Source organism: Tympanuchus pallidicinctus, unplaced genomic scaffold (genome assembly GCF_026119805.1).
Source record: "Tympanuchus pallidicinctus isolate F22 unplaced genomic scaffold, pur_lepc_1.0 scaffold1, whole genome shotgun sequence".
Taxonomy (NCBI): Eukaryota; Metazoa; Chordata; class Aves; order Galliformes; family Phasianidae; genus Tympanuchus; species Tympanuchus pallidicinctus.
In genome coordinates, this window is record NW_026294618.1 from 59936346 (window position 1) to 59954903 (window position 18558).

The window sequence follows — 18558 nt, forward strand, 5'->3', positions numbered from 1 at the left end:
GCAGTTGCTTTTCATTTGGGGACGTAATTCTTCCGTATCTGATAACACTGACTGTTGGGGTGTATTCCAGACAAATCTTCCTGCTTGTGTATCATTTGGACAGGGAAGTGAGAGCTGGGTGTGAACAAAAAGGTTGCCATTGTCAGGTTTCTGCTTAAGCATTGATACCGGTGAGTTCTGTGCTCAATTTACTTGAGAGTGAGGGAGCTTCATAGCCAGGTAAAGAGAGCCCAAAACAAAGGTATAATCCATTTTCTATTAATTTTAAAATATATTTATAATAAATGTATATTGTGCAAAATAGTCTTGTGATCCCCAGGGGTGCCCCATTCTTGGAAGCATTCAAGGCCAGGTTGAATGGGACCCTGGGCATCCTGTTCAGGAGAGCAGCAGCTCTGCCAATGGCAGGGGGTTGAAACTGGGTGGGCCTTAAGGTGCTTGAACCTTAACACAAGCCATTCTATGATTCTACAAAAATCAACCTGAATTCATGAAAATATTACATAAATGACAGTACTGCTTGGTTACTAGATTCTTTCTAAGTCACTGGGGAGGCATAGCCAGTACACAGTTTTCCCAAAGTGATAAAGCCTGGAAGTTCCTCAGGCTGCCCTTACTTCATCCAGACAAAAGAGACTTTCTTTGTATACCCAGTGCTCAAGAAGGGACTGAGCAGACCTATTTCTCTCAGTAGTGTACACCAAAATCTCCCACGCGATCATGTATAGAAAGGAGATCCATCACTGACAGTTCTATTATCAAGGTGAGAAGCAAGATTCTTGTGCAACAACAGTTGCCCCATCAGTGTGAATATTTTAATTACATGCTAACAGAACCAAATCCAGTTCTGTACCTGACTCATTTCTAGTCACTTAATTTGTATGTTGCAGCTTCCAAATGAACTTAAATACTCAGTGACCTTTCTCACTGAAAAGCTAGAGACATGCTTCCTTCCCCTGTCATTCCCACCTCATTTGTCCACAGCAGGCTGTACAGCAGATGGTTTTGAGGGACATAACACAATAAAAGAACACAGGGTCATTACAATGTTGTCCTGCTTACAAAAACAAACAACAAAAAAGTAGATTTGTAATCTTGAAAATTATAAAAATTCTAACAACGAATAATAGATTTATCAAATTTTCAGATCTGCTAGCAAGTGACTGGACTTGCAGTTCTGACTCACAAAATCTGGTGCTCATCCTGTCCAAATAAGACATAGGGCCTGGCTTGAGATGCGTGACAGAGAAGGATGGCAGCAGATGAACACTCCAAACACCAACAGCGAGACATTTGCTTTCCTTCCTGCAACCTTGGGAAGCATCTGTGTAGTTAAGACCAAAGCTCTGTGACACTAAGGGTTGTGAAACCATTAACAGGGCTCATTGCAGGGCCCATCTGTTCACCCTAGGCTTTGCAGGGGCTGAGAGCGGCTGCTTTGTTGTTTTTGGAGTGTGAATGACGCACGTTTCCATAGGGAATCCAGAAATTTTGGGCTGCTCCATTGATACTGTGGTGAATCTCATTTTAATCTTTCAAATATGCAGTGAGGTGAAGTGATAGGCATAGTATTTCACACAGCAGAAAGCAAATCAGCAACTCAGCTCCGATCAATTGATCTTAGAATCAAGAACTAGAAATATACCTTCAGCCACCATGTGACAAACAGGATGAGTGAACTACTGCTGTTTGGGTATACGGGCAAAAAAACCCCTTTTGTTTTTCACCACTATTTCTCCAACCTAAAGCTGTTGATAGAATCATAGAATCATTCAGGTTGGAAAAGACCTTAAAGGTCACTGAGTCCAACCACGACTAACCATACAACCTAACTAACAACCCTCTGCTAAATCATGTCCCTGAGCACCGCATCCAATTGGTGATACACCATGTCTTGACTCAGTGTCCAGGCCGTGCAGCAGGCACGCTCCTGTGGGGCAGGAAAGCACTGAACACAGACACATAGAGCTGCAGACTCCCATCCCAGTGAACACACACTTTTGAGTATGTTCGACCACAGGCTATTTAATACCGGCGCAGAAAATCACTCTATTTTCCTTTCTTGGAGTTTATTTCACTCAGACTCCCCATTTCTCCCCGAGACGCCCATCTCTCCTCTTTCCTTCTCCCCGAGCAGCTTCACTCTGCTCCTTGCCCCACCGCGGCCGTTGCTTCCCATAGGCCGGACCGGTGCCATCGCCCCGTCACTCCCTCCCAGCCCACCGGCCGCCACCCGCGGAGTTCCGCTGGGGGCGGAAGCAGGCACCCGGCCCGGCCCGCCGCCGAAGGGAGCCGGCCGACAGCACGTGGGGGCGGGGCGGATGCGGGGCGGGCTCCGGGAGGAGCCGGCTCGAGGGGACGGCCCGGCTGGCGCGGGGCGGGCGCGGAGCGGGGCAGCGGGGATGGGAGCTTGAGAAGGGGCGAGTCCGCGTCCGAGAGCGCGGCGGGCGGCAGTCCCGGCGGGGCTGAGCCCGCCATGGAGCCGGTGACCAAGTGGAGTCCGAAGCAAGTGGTAGACTGGACCAAAGGTAAGTACGGGCACCGCGCCGCGAGGATTTTCTAGTACCAGGTTCGGGGGCCGGCGGGGCAGCGCCGCCTGTCCGTGTGGGAGCCGCAGCTGCTCTCGCCCTGCCGGCAGCCGGGCGGCCTCGTGGCAGCGGGGAGGGCGCCGCGGCGGTGGCAGCCCCTGTCCCGCGGCTCGGAGAGCTCTGCTGCGCGTCTCGGCCGGAGCGCTGTGGGCGTTTCTCTCCGGGATAGGCGCGGGGAGGGAGCACGCGGGCGGGCTGCTCGCCGTACGGGTGTTTGAGCGGAGCCTTCCCTGCTGCGGCTCCTGCTGTGGCCGCGCAGCCGGTCGGTTCACAGGGCAGTGCCAGCTCCTCTCCTTCGGGCGGGGAGTTGAGTGAGTCCCTGCGCGCTGACTCCGGGCTTTCCAGGCAGCAGCCAGCCGCTAGTCGGAAACATTTCGATTTCGTACGTTAAGCAAAAACTTTATAAACTGATTCAAGTAGGCAAGATCCATTAATCTCGTTGAACGGTGGCGGGATTAACATTGGGTGCTGCTGCACGGGAAGTTGAATACCGGCCCCTGCAGCTCTCCCACTCCATCTCTTCGCGCCTGTGCTTTTATTCTCTCCTTCGTATCTATGCTTACTGCTCAGTTCTGAGATCTTTCCCTGACGTTCCCCCTGCATGACCGATTGGCCAAGTTTGCCAAATTGTGCTGCGGGAGGCAGAGAAAGAAAGAAGTTGGTTGTCGCAGCCGTGCCCGCGAGGTGCTGCTGCTGCCATCTCCGGGCTCCTCTGGGGGAATCGCTGTAGCGTGTTTTTGTGAGGGCAGTTCTGACAATCGTTTTGTCAAGTCCGGTTGGACTCTGCGAGTGCTTTCTGAGTAGCAGTTGGAGGTTTGCACTCGCAGTTCCTGCTCTACGGTCTATAAATCGCAGGGAATGTAGCAGTGAATTAGGTGAGGGACTTGTGACTTGCAAACTAGACTGCTGTTCTCTTGCAGGACCGTGTTTTAGTGCGGTCGTCTTTTGTTACGTGAAGTGTTTTTGCAGGCTTCTCTTGGTTTGAATTTGATGTGAAATTATGAATTCCCTGGATGAGCAGCGGCATTCGTTTGTAGCAGCCATTACTTCAACGTCTCAGGACCATAACGCTGATTAGACCACATGCCTGCGGTCAGCGCTTGGCAGGAGTCGGACTCAGGACTGAGTCAAATTGGGAAGTCAGGCTCACGTTGTGTGCAGTGCGGGATGGGTCCTCCCAGCCCTCCTGAGTGTCACCGTGCGGTGACAGACTGCCTCAGGAGCTCCCAGAGGGTTCCATGCGAACGTGCTGTGAAGTTGTGCGTTAACACACTGCTAACTTCTATGGAAAGATTTTTTCTTCTGTTGGTATTGGTTGAAACAGGAGCGCATTGTTACACTGAAATAAGCCTTTTGCTTTGGCATGTGGAATATTTATACAATGCTGTTCCCTGATTATGTTTTTTCTCTTGGGCACTGAAAGTTTGTTAACTTGCCAGATTAAAGAGTAAACCTGCTAATCATTTTAAAAGGCCTTATTACTTTTAAGCACGCTTGGCTTGCTTTCTTGCATAATGTATTCTACTTGCAGGTTCCTTGAACAAGTAACTCTTTAGCTGGACCCTCAATTAGTGTTATACAGAATAATTTGAGGCCTGGTTGTAGTAGGAAGGTGTATCTTCTGACTAATGCTAACACGTGTCCTTTGAAATTCAAAAGAATAAATTAAAGACTGACAGTGACTTTTGTTTCTGCTGTTGTTTTTCGGTTTCCAGGTAAGTATTTGACCTCTCAGTGCCCGGCGTCATTTTACGTCACTCCCTGCCTAACAACATTGTCATAAAGACACGAGATGTGGAAAACTTTATGGTTGTGTTTTCATCTCTGCATATGAAAATTAACACTTTAATGGGTAGCTAATAGCCTTCTGAACACTGTTTCTTGGTTTATTTTTAACCCAAAATGCCTTTCTACTATGTAGCCCACAACCACTGCATCTTCAGCAGATACCAGTAGTCTATATTCTACCTTAGGAGCATTATCTTTAATTCTCAAGGTTGGTTTTATAAATACTAGATGCTTGGAAGGGAGCTGATGCCAGTTATTTGACTCTTGCTGTCTGTACAGAAGGGTAAAACCACAATCTCTGCTGAACTGGTCAAGCTGTGGGAAAGGTGTTTGACTGGTGATATTCGTTGCCTGTAGTGGTGCCATGGAGATGTATTATAGGAGAATGACACGAATAACGGTGGTGGGAGATAGGTTTTGCAGATAGTGATGCATGCATGTTATAAAATGGTAAAGACTTTGGAAAAATAGGGAGAAGCAGAAATAAGAAGTCTCATTTGGGCCATTTTAATGTTCAATATAAAACTAAGACTTTTTCTCCATTATTTTTCTATTTCAAATACATTTACAATCAAACATTTATCAATTGATATATAATTATGCATATTTATTAACATGTTATATTAAAATTTATTTTCACATTTAAAAAAACAACAACATTTTTCCCAACCAAAAGGCGCATAGAAACTTTCCCGCTTCTGATGAAGCAAATTCCAAAAGTAAGCTGTGCATCCTCTCCAGGACAGTTAGCTAATTGACTTTTGGTGAACTTGGCTTCCTGTCTAAAACAAGCAGACAAAACTTGCACTTTTTTTTAAACAGAGCAACACTCACCTTGAAGAGTCACACTGTGATTTTTGTGCTGTTTGCTTCCTTGCAGACCCTGTAAAGAACCTTTATCTATAATTTGGAATACAGCATATGTAGAATTAATTTTGTAAATGTGAATATTTCTAGGTTTTTGTAACCAGGTTTTAAATAAAAAGTGCTTTGTTTATTGTTGTCAACAATAGCTGATAGAAAAAGCAGTTGCTTGTCTGCTCTTGTTAATTCACTCTAGAATGCTTTTTTTTTTTTTTTTTTTTTTTTAAGCAACGGTGTTTTTTCTGGCAAAGCATACTGTAGTGATAGTAGCAGATAATGTAGCTAAGGGTAAAATCAAGGTTGTTGCTGAAGAGTTGTGCATTTACTCACTAGCAGCTCTGTAGGCAAAACATTTCTCAAGCTCTGACCAAGGATATGGTAGATCTTTAGCTATAGCATTAGTTTTAGGAAACTATCTGGTATTCATAAAGGCATTGAAGTGATGATGTAACTACATGGTGTTTTTTTGGTTTTTTTTTAACAGTGTGATGCAAATTCTAGCAGTTTTTGGGAGTTGTCTTTAGCTGTGAGAATGTGTTTTTTTTGATCAGGTCACTATGTTGAATTGCCTTCCTTGCAGGGTGTTTGTGGAGTTGGTGGCATGCATCGGTCTTGAAACTGACTGAACAGGGATAATAGATTCTCTTTTTTCAGTTAATCCTTGCTGGAAGAGAAACTAACTCTTGCCTGGTAGCATTTGACTTGCAGCCTTATTCCTGGGTGAGCTAAGATGCTTACAGGCTCACAGACTTCATTTCCTTCTCACTACCTTCTTGTGTGTGCCCTCAAGACTGAATTGTCTGCTAGAACTCATGAAGGAGGCTTAGAATGGCTTGGGTTGGAAGGGATCTCTGAGATCATCCAGTTCTATCCCTTGCGCCACAGGCAAGGTTGTCAACCGCTATATCATGCACTAGGACCAGGTTGCCCAGGGCCTTGCTCAGTCTGGCCCTGAACACCTCCAGGGATGGGGCATCCACATCTTCTCAAGTCATTTGGGTTATGGTGGGGTGGGCTGACAGCCGTGCAAGTTGCAGCACATCTTGAGGACTGCAGCTGATGCAGTTTGATGATGCTTTTGTAGTTTTCTGTGTTTTGGCTATCCTGGATGTAGAAACTGGCAAGAACTCATTTTATTACATACAGACACGCATGTGGAGAAGTGTCCAGTACAGAAGTGGCATAACTTTTCTGGAAGAGAACAATTTGAAGAAAACATTGTAATGTGATCGTGTGGAGGCATGTTCTGTAGTCTCAGTAGCCCCTGACTACTTAAAACCTTGCAGCTGGGATATGGGAGAGGAAGAGAAGCTGCAGAAGGGGAAGATTCTCCCATGTGAAAAATGTCAGTATCCTACTAGACAACATACTTGTATCATCTCTTTGTTTCCCTCCTCTTTCCCCTTACCCCCAGGCCTGGCATACTTACGTGACTTGTGACTTCAAGCCAAATTTTACACGGTAAAGACAGTTTGACACGCTTGTGGTTAGATGCCTTCTTGTTGTGAGTCTCCATTACAGTCTGGCCTTTGTTACTGTAGCTGTGTTCTCAGCTAGTCCTGGATCGGGCTGGAGCTTTGGTCCTTTTATCGCACCCCGGATTCACTTATTCCATTACCAAAATAGTTAATGGATGTCATTTATTCCTGTGGCTGTTATGTCACAAAATATTCTTGATTTCAATTCCCAGTAAAACTTGAGGGCAACTATTTTTATCTATAGGTATCCTGGAAGAAGGAGGGGGAATATGTTAATGTATTAGCAGTTAGCATTTAATCAAGGGGGCCTCGTGTTCTTTTATTTAGAGTTATCGTGCTGATTTCAACAAGGTCAGCTGTGTTAATTGTGTGCTGGGTGCCCCAAACCATAGCTGGCTTTCAGAAACAGTTCTAAGTAGCACATAACACTGAAGTTGTGTGGGTTTTTTTTGTTTTTTTTTTTTTTTAAGTATTCTGAATTGGATACTATTGTGTTGAAAGTATTTTTGAAAAAATCTAACACTAATAAGCCTTAATTTCTCCGTTTGCTTGTTTACTCAAAAATGTTTGTAAAGAGTTTTTTTACTATGCAGATGAGGTTGAATGTACACCCTCTTCTCAGGTATTTCAGCTGAAATTCTGAATGTAGCCGGCCTGTAATGTTTCATGAACAGAAGGTGAAAATAATAAATATATTTAGCATTTGTCTGTTGGTTATAACTTAAAGTAAAAAGCTGTACAACCAGTTTGTTCTAGTGCTAGCTTAAAATTATTCATTCGTTGTTGCTAAGTGAATGTGTATGAAAAAAGTAGAATCAGTTGGCCTCTGTGTTCACGTGTTCATGGTTTTTTTTTTTTTTTTTTTTTTTTTTTTGTAACAGTTTTCTTTTTGTTGTTGTTGCTTATGGGTTCTGTGATTTTATTTTATTTTTTCTTCTTTCCCCTCACAATCTGCTCTGTTTGCTTTGCCATTAAGGGGCTTTTCAAACTATTTTAGCCAAACATCAGAGGTCTAAAAGCAGAGGGCTATCACCATAATGTATTGAAAAGAAACCTTTTAAATGCTAAAATCTCAGTGAGCATTACTGGAAAGTTGATTGTAACATTTAGTAATATAATGCAGCTGTGACAAAGGATTTTAGGATGCAAGCAGGTAGTGGGTACAAAGCATATATCTTTAGGTAGTACCTAGATACAGAACTGTTAAAAGCCAAGATATTCTGTATTAGTCCACCAGAGATATAGTGATAGCAGAAGAAATTTCTGTCAATTATAATTGCTCAGTAGTACCAATTAGCTGTTGCTTCTGTAGTATTTTTTCCTCTTTCTTGCATGTTTTTTCTGCAGTGGTCAAAAGCTTTTTTTCTTCCATTGTTTGAGCCTTCTGTAGCCAGTCTCATTTTTGATGAAATTTGTCTGATGTTCATAATTCTAGTTGCTATGAATTTGTTCCTCATGTTTCTGCCTGGGACTCTTGTTTTCAGCATATAAAGCCTCTTGGCTAAGGATCATGCCTCTTTCTGTTTGTACACTGTCTAGCACACCACAAGAGCTAGTGGAAGACAAAATACAGAGCACTAGATAAAACTCTTGTTGAAATTTGTGATGGTGTTTTATTTTCTTAAGTAAAAGAACCTGACAAAAGGCTGTTACCCAACAGATGCAACTAGATGAATTGCAGTTATGAGTGATGTGGCACAGCCTGTCAACAAGTGTAAGAAGCATAGTTTTTTTTTTTTTTTTTTTTTTTTTGAAGGGGGAGGGGTGTTATTTGTCCTTTCACTTGATTTCTTGAATCTAAACTTACAGATTGCCTGATTTAAGTCATGTTCTAACAGATAAGCTCCTTCCAGGCATCTTAGAATGAGATCTTCCTTTGCAGGGAAGCTTCACAGTGAGAATAGATTAATGCTTATGTCCTAACAGTGTCTCTGTGAATAAATGGAAAAAATTGATTACTGTTGCATTTTTTCCATACTTGGGATGTTATTAGTCTTAATTTGAATCTTGCATTTTCCTGTCAACATCACGTACTTGGGTTTCACCTCCCTGGAGGTTTGTTATTTTGGCAACGTTTCTTGGCTCTTTCCTCCAGATACCCCAAATATGTAAGTCCTGTCAAAAAGAGGAGGTAGTGAGATTCTGATGTTTTCAAGGCTAACCTAGAGAAGGGAAGGAGAGGATGGATAAAAGCTAACAGAACTGGGGCCTTTCTAGCAGACTCCTACATATTTGCAGTAGATCTTCAGGACTTTTTTTTTTTTTTTCTTTTTTTTTTTTCAGTCACAGAATTGGTCTCAGATCTTAATGTTTCTTCACAAGCTTGCAATAAGAGTTAGGAAATACGAGGAAAAATGCTGTTTGACTCTGGATCTCTGTCTGGTGTTAGGGTACATATTCCTTTCAGTGAGATGACTTCTGAGTATAAGGTATCATTCATATCCCTGGGCCATGCTTGCTTGCTTTGCGTAAGTAGATTGTCTGTGGATTTCCATATGCCTGCCTCCATCTTTTCAGAGTGTGTACAGTAACATTTCACAGCTTGGAGGATTTGCCAGAAGGATGTGTGCATGGAATCTGCCTGTTCTTTTTTTTAATAGCTTTAAACAATCATTGCCTATTAAAATAGATTTTTATGATACTATGAAACACAGCTGTTTTTCATCAAATATTACAAATGCTGGATAAAATCAAGCATTTGTGTTTTGATTTGGTGAGACCAAATCACCGACCTTTGTAACTTTGGCTTACAGACATTCATTCAGTATCTGACTGACTTATACTGTAATAATGCGTTCGTGTTGAGCTTGAGTAGTTTCTCTTCTTTCTCATAGCCTTTTACACCTTGGTCACTGTAGTACCAAAATCTCTTCAGTTTTTGGACTCTTTCTTGTGTTAGTAGTTAGGTGTAGGGAAGCTAAGCATCTGCTGTGGTGTTACAACCAAAGCTTTGTGGTGCATATATGATCTTATCTTTCTTTTTGATCAAAGGAGAGATCTCCATTAGTACTTAATTGGTGCTCATCAAGGGCTAAGGCTTTTGCTAAAGGAATGTTGTTACACGCTTCTAGTCTAATATGATCCTGATGTCTGTCTTGTGTATGCAAAATGAAGGTTGCTTAGCTTGTCATGCTTTTATCTTTAATGTTAATAATATATTTTCTTATCTCACCGAGTCTTGTATGACTGGAATGAAGTTTGCTGGGTGAATGCTTTATGAACAGCTCAGTAATACACCTATTTTGTCATTAAATAAAAGATAACTTTTCTGATACAGATGTTTTCCCAGCCCAAACAGAAGAGCAGGTCTCAAGGTGTTGCTTCTTTTGTGTTTTGAATTTAGTGGCCGATGAGGCAGGCCAATTTAGAGGTGCTGTTGGGCTTCTTGCCCAGCTGAAGACCTTGGCAGCGTGCTTCCTCCTCCATGAACTAAGTATGGTGAGAGGGCTGTGTCCTCACAGCCGAAGGACAGCCCTTTAGTGATGGCTAGATGTGCAAGCAGGGTAAGGCCCTGCTGGCCTCATCGCTGGGGTAGCAGTATCATGGCTTGAGCGTTGAGGAAGCAGAACGCTGTGCTGTGCTGGTATCAGCGTTGTGCTGCTGAGGAAGCCTGTGCTTTGGATGAGGGTGGGAGGGAGAGGAGAACAATAGGAGCTGAAGGCCTGCTTTTGTGCAGGAGGCTCCCCAGGAAGGAGGGCTGTGAGAGCAAGTTCAGACATGCCTGAGGAATGTGGACCGAAAAGCACGTGAAGGTCCAGGATGCAGCTGTGCCCATAGCAGTAGGGCAGGGCCTAAGAGGAGGGGTGCTTTCTCATCTCCCTTGCTCCCTCAGCACTTGTCGCAGGGATTTCTAGTCAGTGCTTGGTTAGCTGTCCTCTACACGGTGGAGGATTGTTGCTGGCTCCACAAGCAAGGTTCCCAAAGGATTATGACAGAAGATAACTTAGTAACTGTTGGCATTCCTAATGCAAGCTATAATGGAAACTGTTGTTAAAAGAGGAATCAAAAGATAGACGTTTTATGCATTCTGTGATCTTGTACTCTTTTTTTCCCTTTTAGTTGTGTAGTTCTCTATGTGGCACCTGGATTTCATCTGTACTCACCAGAGAATGCAGCTTTGTACTTCTTATGCTGTACGTGCAAAAACATAGAAGTGTCATAGTTATTTAGTTGTTTTGAAACAATCCTTCATCTGTCCTCTAGCTATATATGTTTCTATTTATACATAAATCCATATGTGAGGGAAGCAAACCTATCAATAACCTTTTTTATTTCTTACTGATTTTAGTTGTATCTCACAGTAGCATGTGATTGTTATACAGATTGAACTGATAAATAGAGTAAAGAGCATGGTTTGCCTTCACTTATATTTGAAACTTACTGCTAATACCGGAGGATCATTTAATACTGGCATTTGACCTATTTGCTCTTTATTCAGGAGGGTAGATGTGGGTTTGATGCAATGGTGCCAAAGCTGGAACACTAAAATGGGCTGATCTGAGTGCAGTGCTTCCGCACTGGGTACTTGCTGGCAGTGAGGGTTCTTTGGAGTGGGGAATCTGTTCTGATGGTTGCAGTTACTACAGTTAATGCTTCCATGTTTTGCTGCTTACTGCTTTATTAGGTCTGTGCACCAGGATGTTCCTAGTTAACTACAGTACTTTTAAAAAAACTTAAAAAAAATATTGAGATAACTAGAACAGAGCTTGAGAAATGAAGTATCTATGTGTGATAAGTGCGCTCTATGCCTTCTTGATTTAACTGTCATGTGTCATTATGGCAGTACCTCTGGTGCTTCAGTCTTTATTTTATTCTTCCTGTACACCCCTCAATTGGGAGCTGCTGTGTTACTCTCTTTTTAAAGATAAGGAGTTAAAACTGTGAGGAGTTCAAGTACGTCTGTGCCATGGTGCAGTTTTAACTAACATAAAGTAGGTTATCTATGTACAAGAAACAGTGTTAGCATTGTTGTCTTAGCTGTTTTTGTCTGTGAATACAGACCAAGTGCCAGGTCCTGCACTTCGGCTTTAAGAACACCGGGCAAGACTTCAGGCTTTGGGCGGACTGGCTGGGAGATTTGGGGAGGAAACCAACTTGGGGGGGGTGTTGGTTGATGCTTGGCTGAACGTGAGCCAGCAGTATGCCCAGGTGGCCAAGAAGGCTGATAACATCCTAGCCTGTATCAGAAATAGCGTTGCCAGCAGGAGCAAGGAAGTGACTGTCCCTCTGTACTCTGCACTGGTGGGGCTGCGCCGTGAGTACTGTGTTCAGTACTCCCTCACTACAAGAAAGACACTGATGTGCTGGAGAACGTCCAGAAAAAGGCAATGAAGCTGTGAGGGGTCTGGAGTGCAAGTCTTACGGGGAGCAAGTGAGGGAACTGGTATTGTTTCTCATGGAGGAGGCTCAGAGGAGACCTTATTGCTCTCTACGGCTACCAGAAAGGAGGTTGTGTGAAGTGCAGGTCGGCCTCTTCTCTTCTGTTACTAGTGATAGAGCTAGATGGAATGGCCTTGAGTTGCACCAAGGGAGGTTCAGGTTGGATGTTCAGAAATTTTTTTTTTGCTCTGAAAGAGTGATCAGGCAATCGAACAGGCTGCCTAGGGAGGTTCTGGGCTCACTGTAACTGGAGGTGTTCAAGAAACATATATATGTTGTACTGAGGGACATGATTTTGTGGGAGAATATTGGTGGTAGGTAGACAGTTAGACTGGATGATCTTGGTGGTCTTTTCCGACATCAGTAATTCTGTTATTCTGTGTTGCTCATTATCTCCTGAACTGTTTGGGCAATTTCAGGTGTCCACATATGGCAGTGTTTGTGATGCAGGTGACGAAGGAAAGTGATTTTCCTCTGATCCTACTGTGGGAGGCATTCAAATCAGGGTTAAGACATGATTAATTTACATCTGTGCTCTTGTTCTAGTCACTGGAGCCTAGAGAATGGTTCAACAAATCTTGTCTGCTTCACGGAGAGTTGAAGGATGCTCTAGGCAACATACTCTAGTGTGTTGAGTACTGCAGAGGTCCCTACTGAGTGTAAGCATGTCGATCCCCCATCTGGGTCCATCCCACAGTGTCTGCTGTAGAGCAGCGAAAGTTGCGGGCCCTGGTTCAACCCTAGATTCTCCTTTCTTCATAGTCACTTGAGCTGCTATTGTGCAGAAAGTGACAACAGAACAGGTGGAGGCATGGTCATTTAGAAAAGTTGTATGCGTAAGAAAAGAGAGCACAGCTTCATTTAGAGTTGTTGAAATACTCATAATCAGTAGGCATCTGTTGTGGTTTAACCTGGCAGGTAGCTGAACACCACACATCGTTTGCTCACCCACCTCCTCCCAGTGCAATGCAGAGAGAACTGGAGGGAAAAAAAAAAACCCAGAAATTAGAACTCGGGGTTGAGATAAAGTCTATTTACTGAGATAGAAAATGAAGAAAAAAGGGTGGTAATGATATTATGTGCGTCTGGATGTGTTTATATGGATATGCACAAAACAGGTGATGCAGAAACAGTGGCTTAACACCCACCAACCAATGCTCAATGCTCAGCCAATCACTAAGCGCTGGCTGCTTGCCTGGCCAATTCCCCACTGCTTTTAGAAGTTTTGTTGTTGTTTTGCATGATGACATATGGTGTGGAATATTCCTTTGGCCAGTTTAGACCAGCTGTCCTGGTTCTGTACTCTCCTAACTTCTTGTGTCTCCTTAGCCCCCTCATGAGCACAGTGTGAGAAACTGATATGTCCTTGGCGCCATACAGCACTGCTTAGCAACAACTAAAACACTGGTATGTTACCAACATTGTTTTGGCTGTAGAAGAAAAACAGCATCATATCAGATACTATGAAGGAAAAATCATCTCTGTCCCAGCCAAAACCAGGACAGCATCTGATGTCTGGAAAAGTTTTTGATTGTCTAATGTGATCTGTTTATGGCAGAGCTGTAATTATATTGTGTGCTATTCGTTGTCTGCTGAAAAAAATTGCTACTTGTAACACTGAATTCTTAAAATATTGCATGAGACAGTAGTAAGAGATGCACTTCTTCGTAGTCACTGCATGTGGTAATCATTGGCCTGGTTTGTCCTTCCCGCTTCACTTAGCGCCCTTCGGCCCATTGTCTTTGCTGGGTGGACTACTTTGTACAGCTATGTAAAAAGAAGAGTAGCAGCTCGTGTTGCTGCGTGCAGGAGCAGCTTTTAACGGTTGTAATTGAGTCATGTGTAGCTGATACTTTTTAGATCTTTGTGGTATAATTAGAAACACTTGGAACAGACTTCTGGAACTAGTTTGGATTCTTTTTACAGAAGAAAAACACAATTTTTGTGCTGCTAGCAGCGAAGCCAACTGCAAAATGATGGTTCCCATCGATGCTAGTGGAAGCCAGTATTTGGTGAAGTAGCTTGACTTGAGGGTTTTGGGAAGCTTCTTAGACCACGTGATAGGGTGTAGATACCAAGCTAGTGAGAATCTTGGATGTATAAAATTGTCTCTTCAAGAAAGTAATTGAAAACTGGATGCTGTGATGTAGTCGTAGGACCACTAGCAATGCTGTATGTGTGCTTTTAGCATTGTAAGATTTATCCCGGCATCTCAAGGAAGAGTAATTGAAGAGGATTCAGCTCCCAGCAGAGGAGTCGCATGCCAGACATGTCTAGAGACTTGTTCAGCTGTCATTTGCAGAAGTACTGATTATCCAAATTGTGAGCTTGTATGTATCTGTACAGGTTTCACTTAAATTTATATGAATTTATTTGCTGCAGAATACCGAATGAACGGTGTGGGTTCTAACCAATGTGTAATTGAGCATAATGTCTGTAAATCTATAGGCCAGTATCATTCTCAGTCTTCAAGAGATTAAGCATGGGTTGAAATCATAGCTGGCAACTCAACGATTGTTTACTTTTGGCTTTACTGAAATATATTTTTGCCATTCAACATTCTTAATTGTCACTGGGAATTCTGTAAAATCTGATAACTTCTGAAAATTACTTATCTGTTTTGCAGTCTGCTTACAGCACTTGCCCAAGTATCTTTGTCAGCTGTGCCCACGAAGTCCCTTCCTGGAGCTGCTTCCAGCACCTAGAAATCGCGCGCTCCCTTGAAGGCAGCACCGATGAGGTTGTATTCTGGAAGAGATCTTAGAAAACAAACAGGAGAAGCCCAACAAAACAGCAAACAACAACATAAGAAACAACATCCAGTTTATCTAAAGTGCTGAAAGAAGCAATGTCTTGTTACTACCCTACTAAGAGAGTGTTGTGTCTGCTCACACTCTTGCCTCATAATCAAAAGCTGCTGCGTGAAAATTCCAGATGCAGTGGCTTACACAGATGCAGGGCTCTCTTCTGCCCTCCTCCGCTCTACTTTACTTCAGAGAGTGAGGCTTCTGGTCAGGTTGGAAGTCTTTTGGCCTTGTGGTTCAAAGCCCTTGGTCAGCTTTGCTGTTCTTTATCTTGGATATCTTTGGCTTACTTACAATTACATTTTACAATTGGGTTTTTTACATTTAGGGTGTTGCACTTGAACTTCAATGAGGTCTCTGCTATTTTGGGAACCAGCGTCATTACAGCATGCATAACTAGGGCTGCAAGACAGCGTGGAATAGTGCAAACGTGTCAAGCAGCTAATTGTTTGAAGCAATTACTTTAAATGTTTAAATCAATGTTAAAAAATACGGGGAAGTAGAGAGGTTTTGTGATTGACTACTTAATTGATGAATCTTGCTTTTTGACACAATCTCTTAAAAAGAAGTTGAGATGCTTTAGCGATGTGCTTTAAAGTGCCTATTGTATTAGGTGCCTCAGGGCTGGTCTCTCCTGTCACTGGAACAGTGTTATCAGTGTGCTACTTCAAAAGTCTTTTTTGTGTCTGCCTTCTCATTCCCCCCTTTCTGCTTCCTTCACTATTACTCTGAATGTGCACTACTAGCAGCTTTCACTCATGCAGCTCTTCATGGTCAAGTCTTTGCCTAGCCTTACTTGGCATATCTTTCCTCGTGCATTTCTTAGAAGCCAGTTGCTCCTTTAAGTAAGATCTTTAAGGCTTCTCTGTTGCTTTTTCATTCCTACGAAGCTCTCCTCAAAGTCATCATCTGTGATGGCATCGATCTTTGCAGGCACAGTGTGATGGCACAGTGAAATGACTGCTGTCAGCAGGCTGTGGTGTTCTTTCTTGTTCTGGTGTTATTTGGTGCGTTTCAAGATTACTTTGGATAAGGATTGGGATTTTTGCTCTTTAATCTTGAGGCTCTTTGTGTCCTGGCTCATGCAAACAATAACTTCTAAAGAGAATTATTGATGTAAATGATGTGGGGAGTAATGTAGGCAAGCAAGCGAGGGCAGTGTATCCTAGGACAACCCAGCAGTGACTCCTGAGGATTTGTCCATAATGAAGAGGTATATGCACTGTTAGCATTTTTGATAATGTCGTTCAGTTTGCTGTGACATATTGATGTGATTAGCTAGTGCTGATGGCTGGTGATTCTCAGGTGCCTGTACTTCTGCCTTCTTGGTGACTGTGAGAGTGTAAGATACTAGTCATCAGGGTTTCATAACTGTGTAGGAGATGGTCATGTCCATTTGGCAGCTGTATCAGCTGCTGCCTTACAAGCTGCTCCTTGGCTAACTCCTATGGGTGTAGCAGTAATCACAGCATTTGCCAGGGTGCACGCACACAGGAGAGATGAAGGTGAGTAATGGAGTTTGTTGCAATCAGCCGAAGCAGTTCCACATGGTGGTGTGAGAAGGCAGCCAAACTAAATTAAAGGGATCACCCTGTTTCTTCTTGGCAGCCAAGAGGCAGTCAGTTTTGCAATGCTGGTTCTTGTTTCCACTGTGGGAACAGGCAGCAGAGTGTTAATTAACAGAGTTCAAGAAAAGGAGCTCTTGTGACTAATGAACTACTCCTTCAACCACAAAAAACCCTGAAACATTAAAACAGTAAGCTCTTAATTGCATTCTGTAGATGAAGGCCTTAGGGCAGGGGGTTGTTGCACGTTGTTTATGTATTAACCACATAAAATTATCAGACGTGTAGGTTTCATGTGCTAGAGATACAAACAAGTAGTGTATAGTGTACTGTTACTACTTTAAGAAAATAAATTGGGTTTGGGCTTGACTTGTTCAAGTACGGTATTTATTTTTAGGGTCAACAGAAGCCTTTTTTTGTACTTGCTAGGGAGGTACAGAAATTACTCCTACCAAAAAGGTGTTGACCTAGTTTCCCTGGGAGGGGCAAGCCATGGAGGCAGTTACTTTACAGAGCTTCCAAGGGGACAGTATTTTTGTGTTGCCTGCAGTGAGTGTGTAATTACTCCTCTTAATATTGCATGTGATTGAATACTGTGCTCATCCTTCTTTTTCTATTTTATTTCTTCTAAAGCGTATTGTTATGACAGTTGTTTGCAATGGCAAGCAAGATATGCAGAAGCTTGCTGGTGGGATACGTAGTCTCATGGAAGTCTGGGTCAAGATAAAATAGACAGAAGTCATTATTTTTGTCTCTTTGTGAATTTTTTTTTTTTTTTTTTTTTTTTTTTTTTTAAAGTTGTGCTGTTGCTTTGCTAGGGAGTTATGTTATATAGTATTCTCCAAAGGTTTCCATGCCTGGTGGTTTTGACTCAGAGTTGTGGAATGTGATGTATTGAGGGTCTGCTCTTAGTCCCTAAGCTTGTTGGGCCCAGCTGATTCTTGCTTTGGGAGGGGGATGTGCACTGCTGCTCTTCGCTCTTTTGGGCAAGTGAGCGTTTTTGTTGTCTCTGGCTTTCATTCCAGCATCTTTCACCATGGCTAGTATGTATACATGTGAGAGGAGAAACAGTAGGTGAAGAATAGTGTCAGCAGACAAAGATGTCAATGACAGTTTTACATTTATTAGAGTAAAAAACATTGGAGTTAAAACGTATAAGCTGGGTGGGATTTCTCAAGAGAGTAACTTGGGGTTATGAAGACTGTGGCTGCTTTTTTGTTGTTGTTGCTTTTCCCTCAATTTCTTAAAGTTGTTCGTGTCTTCATTCTGGGGAAAAAAAACTGTCCTTTCCCTCTCCCTCTTCTCTCCTCACCTCCCCCTGCTGTTCTCCACTCTCTGTGAGACGTAATGATTAACTTGAGTGTAAATAAGGTCACTACTGTACCTGTAAGGGAAGAACAAAGATGAACAGTAATCAAATAAATTTGTTTTAAATGAAAATCCATCACTGCATAGTTAACAAACAGGAGTACTCTCCCAAGTTAAAACCAATCTACCTGGTTGCTCATTTTTCCCTTATAAAATAGCATTCAGTAGTATTTCTCCTGAGTACAGAATACGTTGTTGGGTATAGCGAGCAATTTCTCATGGTCTGGAAGTTTGAGCATTTGATCTCTAGTTGGAGGTTGGGTCACAGTACTAAGCTTGTGACAAACCAACTTATTCTATGCAAAAATATATTCTAGCTTGAGGAAGGTGTTTGATCTGATTAAGTTGCTTGAATACAAGGCTCTGTAATACTTGAGATAAAGCATGCATTCAAGACAGAAGCTTCTCAGGCAGCTTTAAGTTGGTTTAAACAAACAAACTGCTGTCTTTCAGTAAAGTTTGTGATATTTCTGGATTGATTATCTTTTTTTTTTTTTTTTTTTTTTTTTGTAGGCAAATCACTTTTAAGCATGTCCCTTCCAACCTGGGTTATTCTGTGATGCTAAGTTTCCTTGCCTTTCAGTTTTACACAGTCATTATTCATAACTATCACAGGTCATTTTTACAAAAAGAATGCAACTTATTAAAGATGGGGAATGAGACCAAAAAATACTTTTTTTTTTTTTTTTTTTGTAATTCATTGTGTATTTTGAATTACTAGGTC

The 18558-nt window shown here is 42.6% G+C and overlaps 1 protein-coding gene across 2 annotated transcripts in view; it reads left to right on the plus strand.

The window, feature by feature from the left end:
• Positions 1–2381: 2381 nt before the first annotated feature.
• CNKSR3 (CNKSR family member 3) overlaps positions 2382–18558 on the plus strand; it is a 63543-nt gene continuing 47366 nt past the window's right edge. The window contains exon 1 of one of the 2 annotated variants that reach the window (XM_052686932.1): positions 2382–2528. In XM_052686932.1, coding sequence (XP_052542892.1) covers positions 2477–2528 — 52 coding nt within the window. In that variant the 5' untranslated portion in view covers positions 2382–2476. The remainder of the gene's footprint in view (positions 2529–18558) is intronic. The other variant, XM_052686941.1, reaches the window with a different exon arrangement.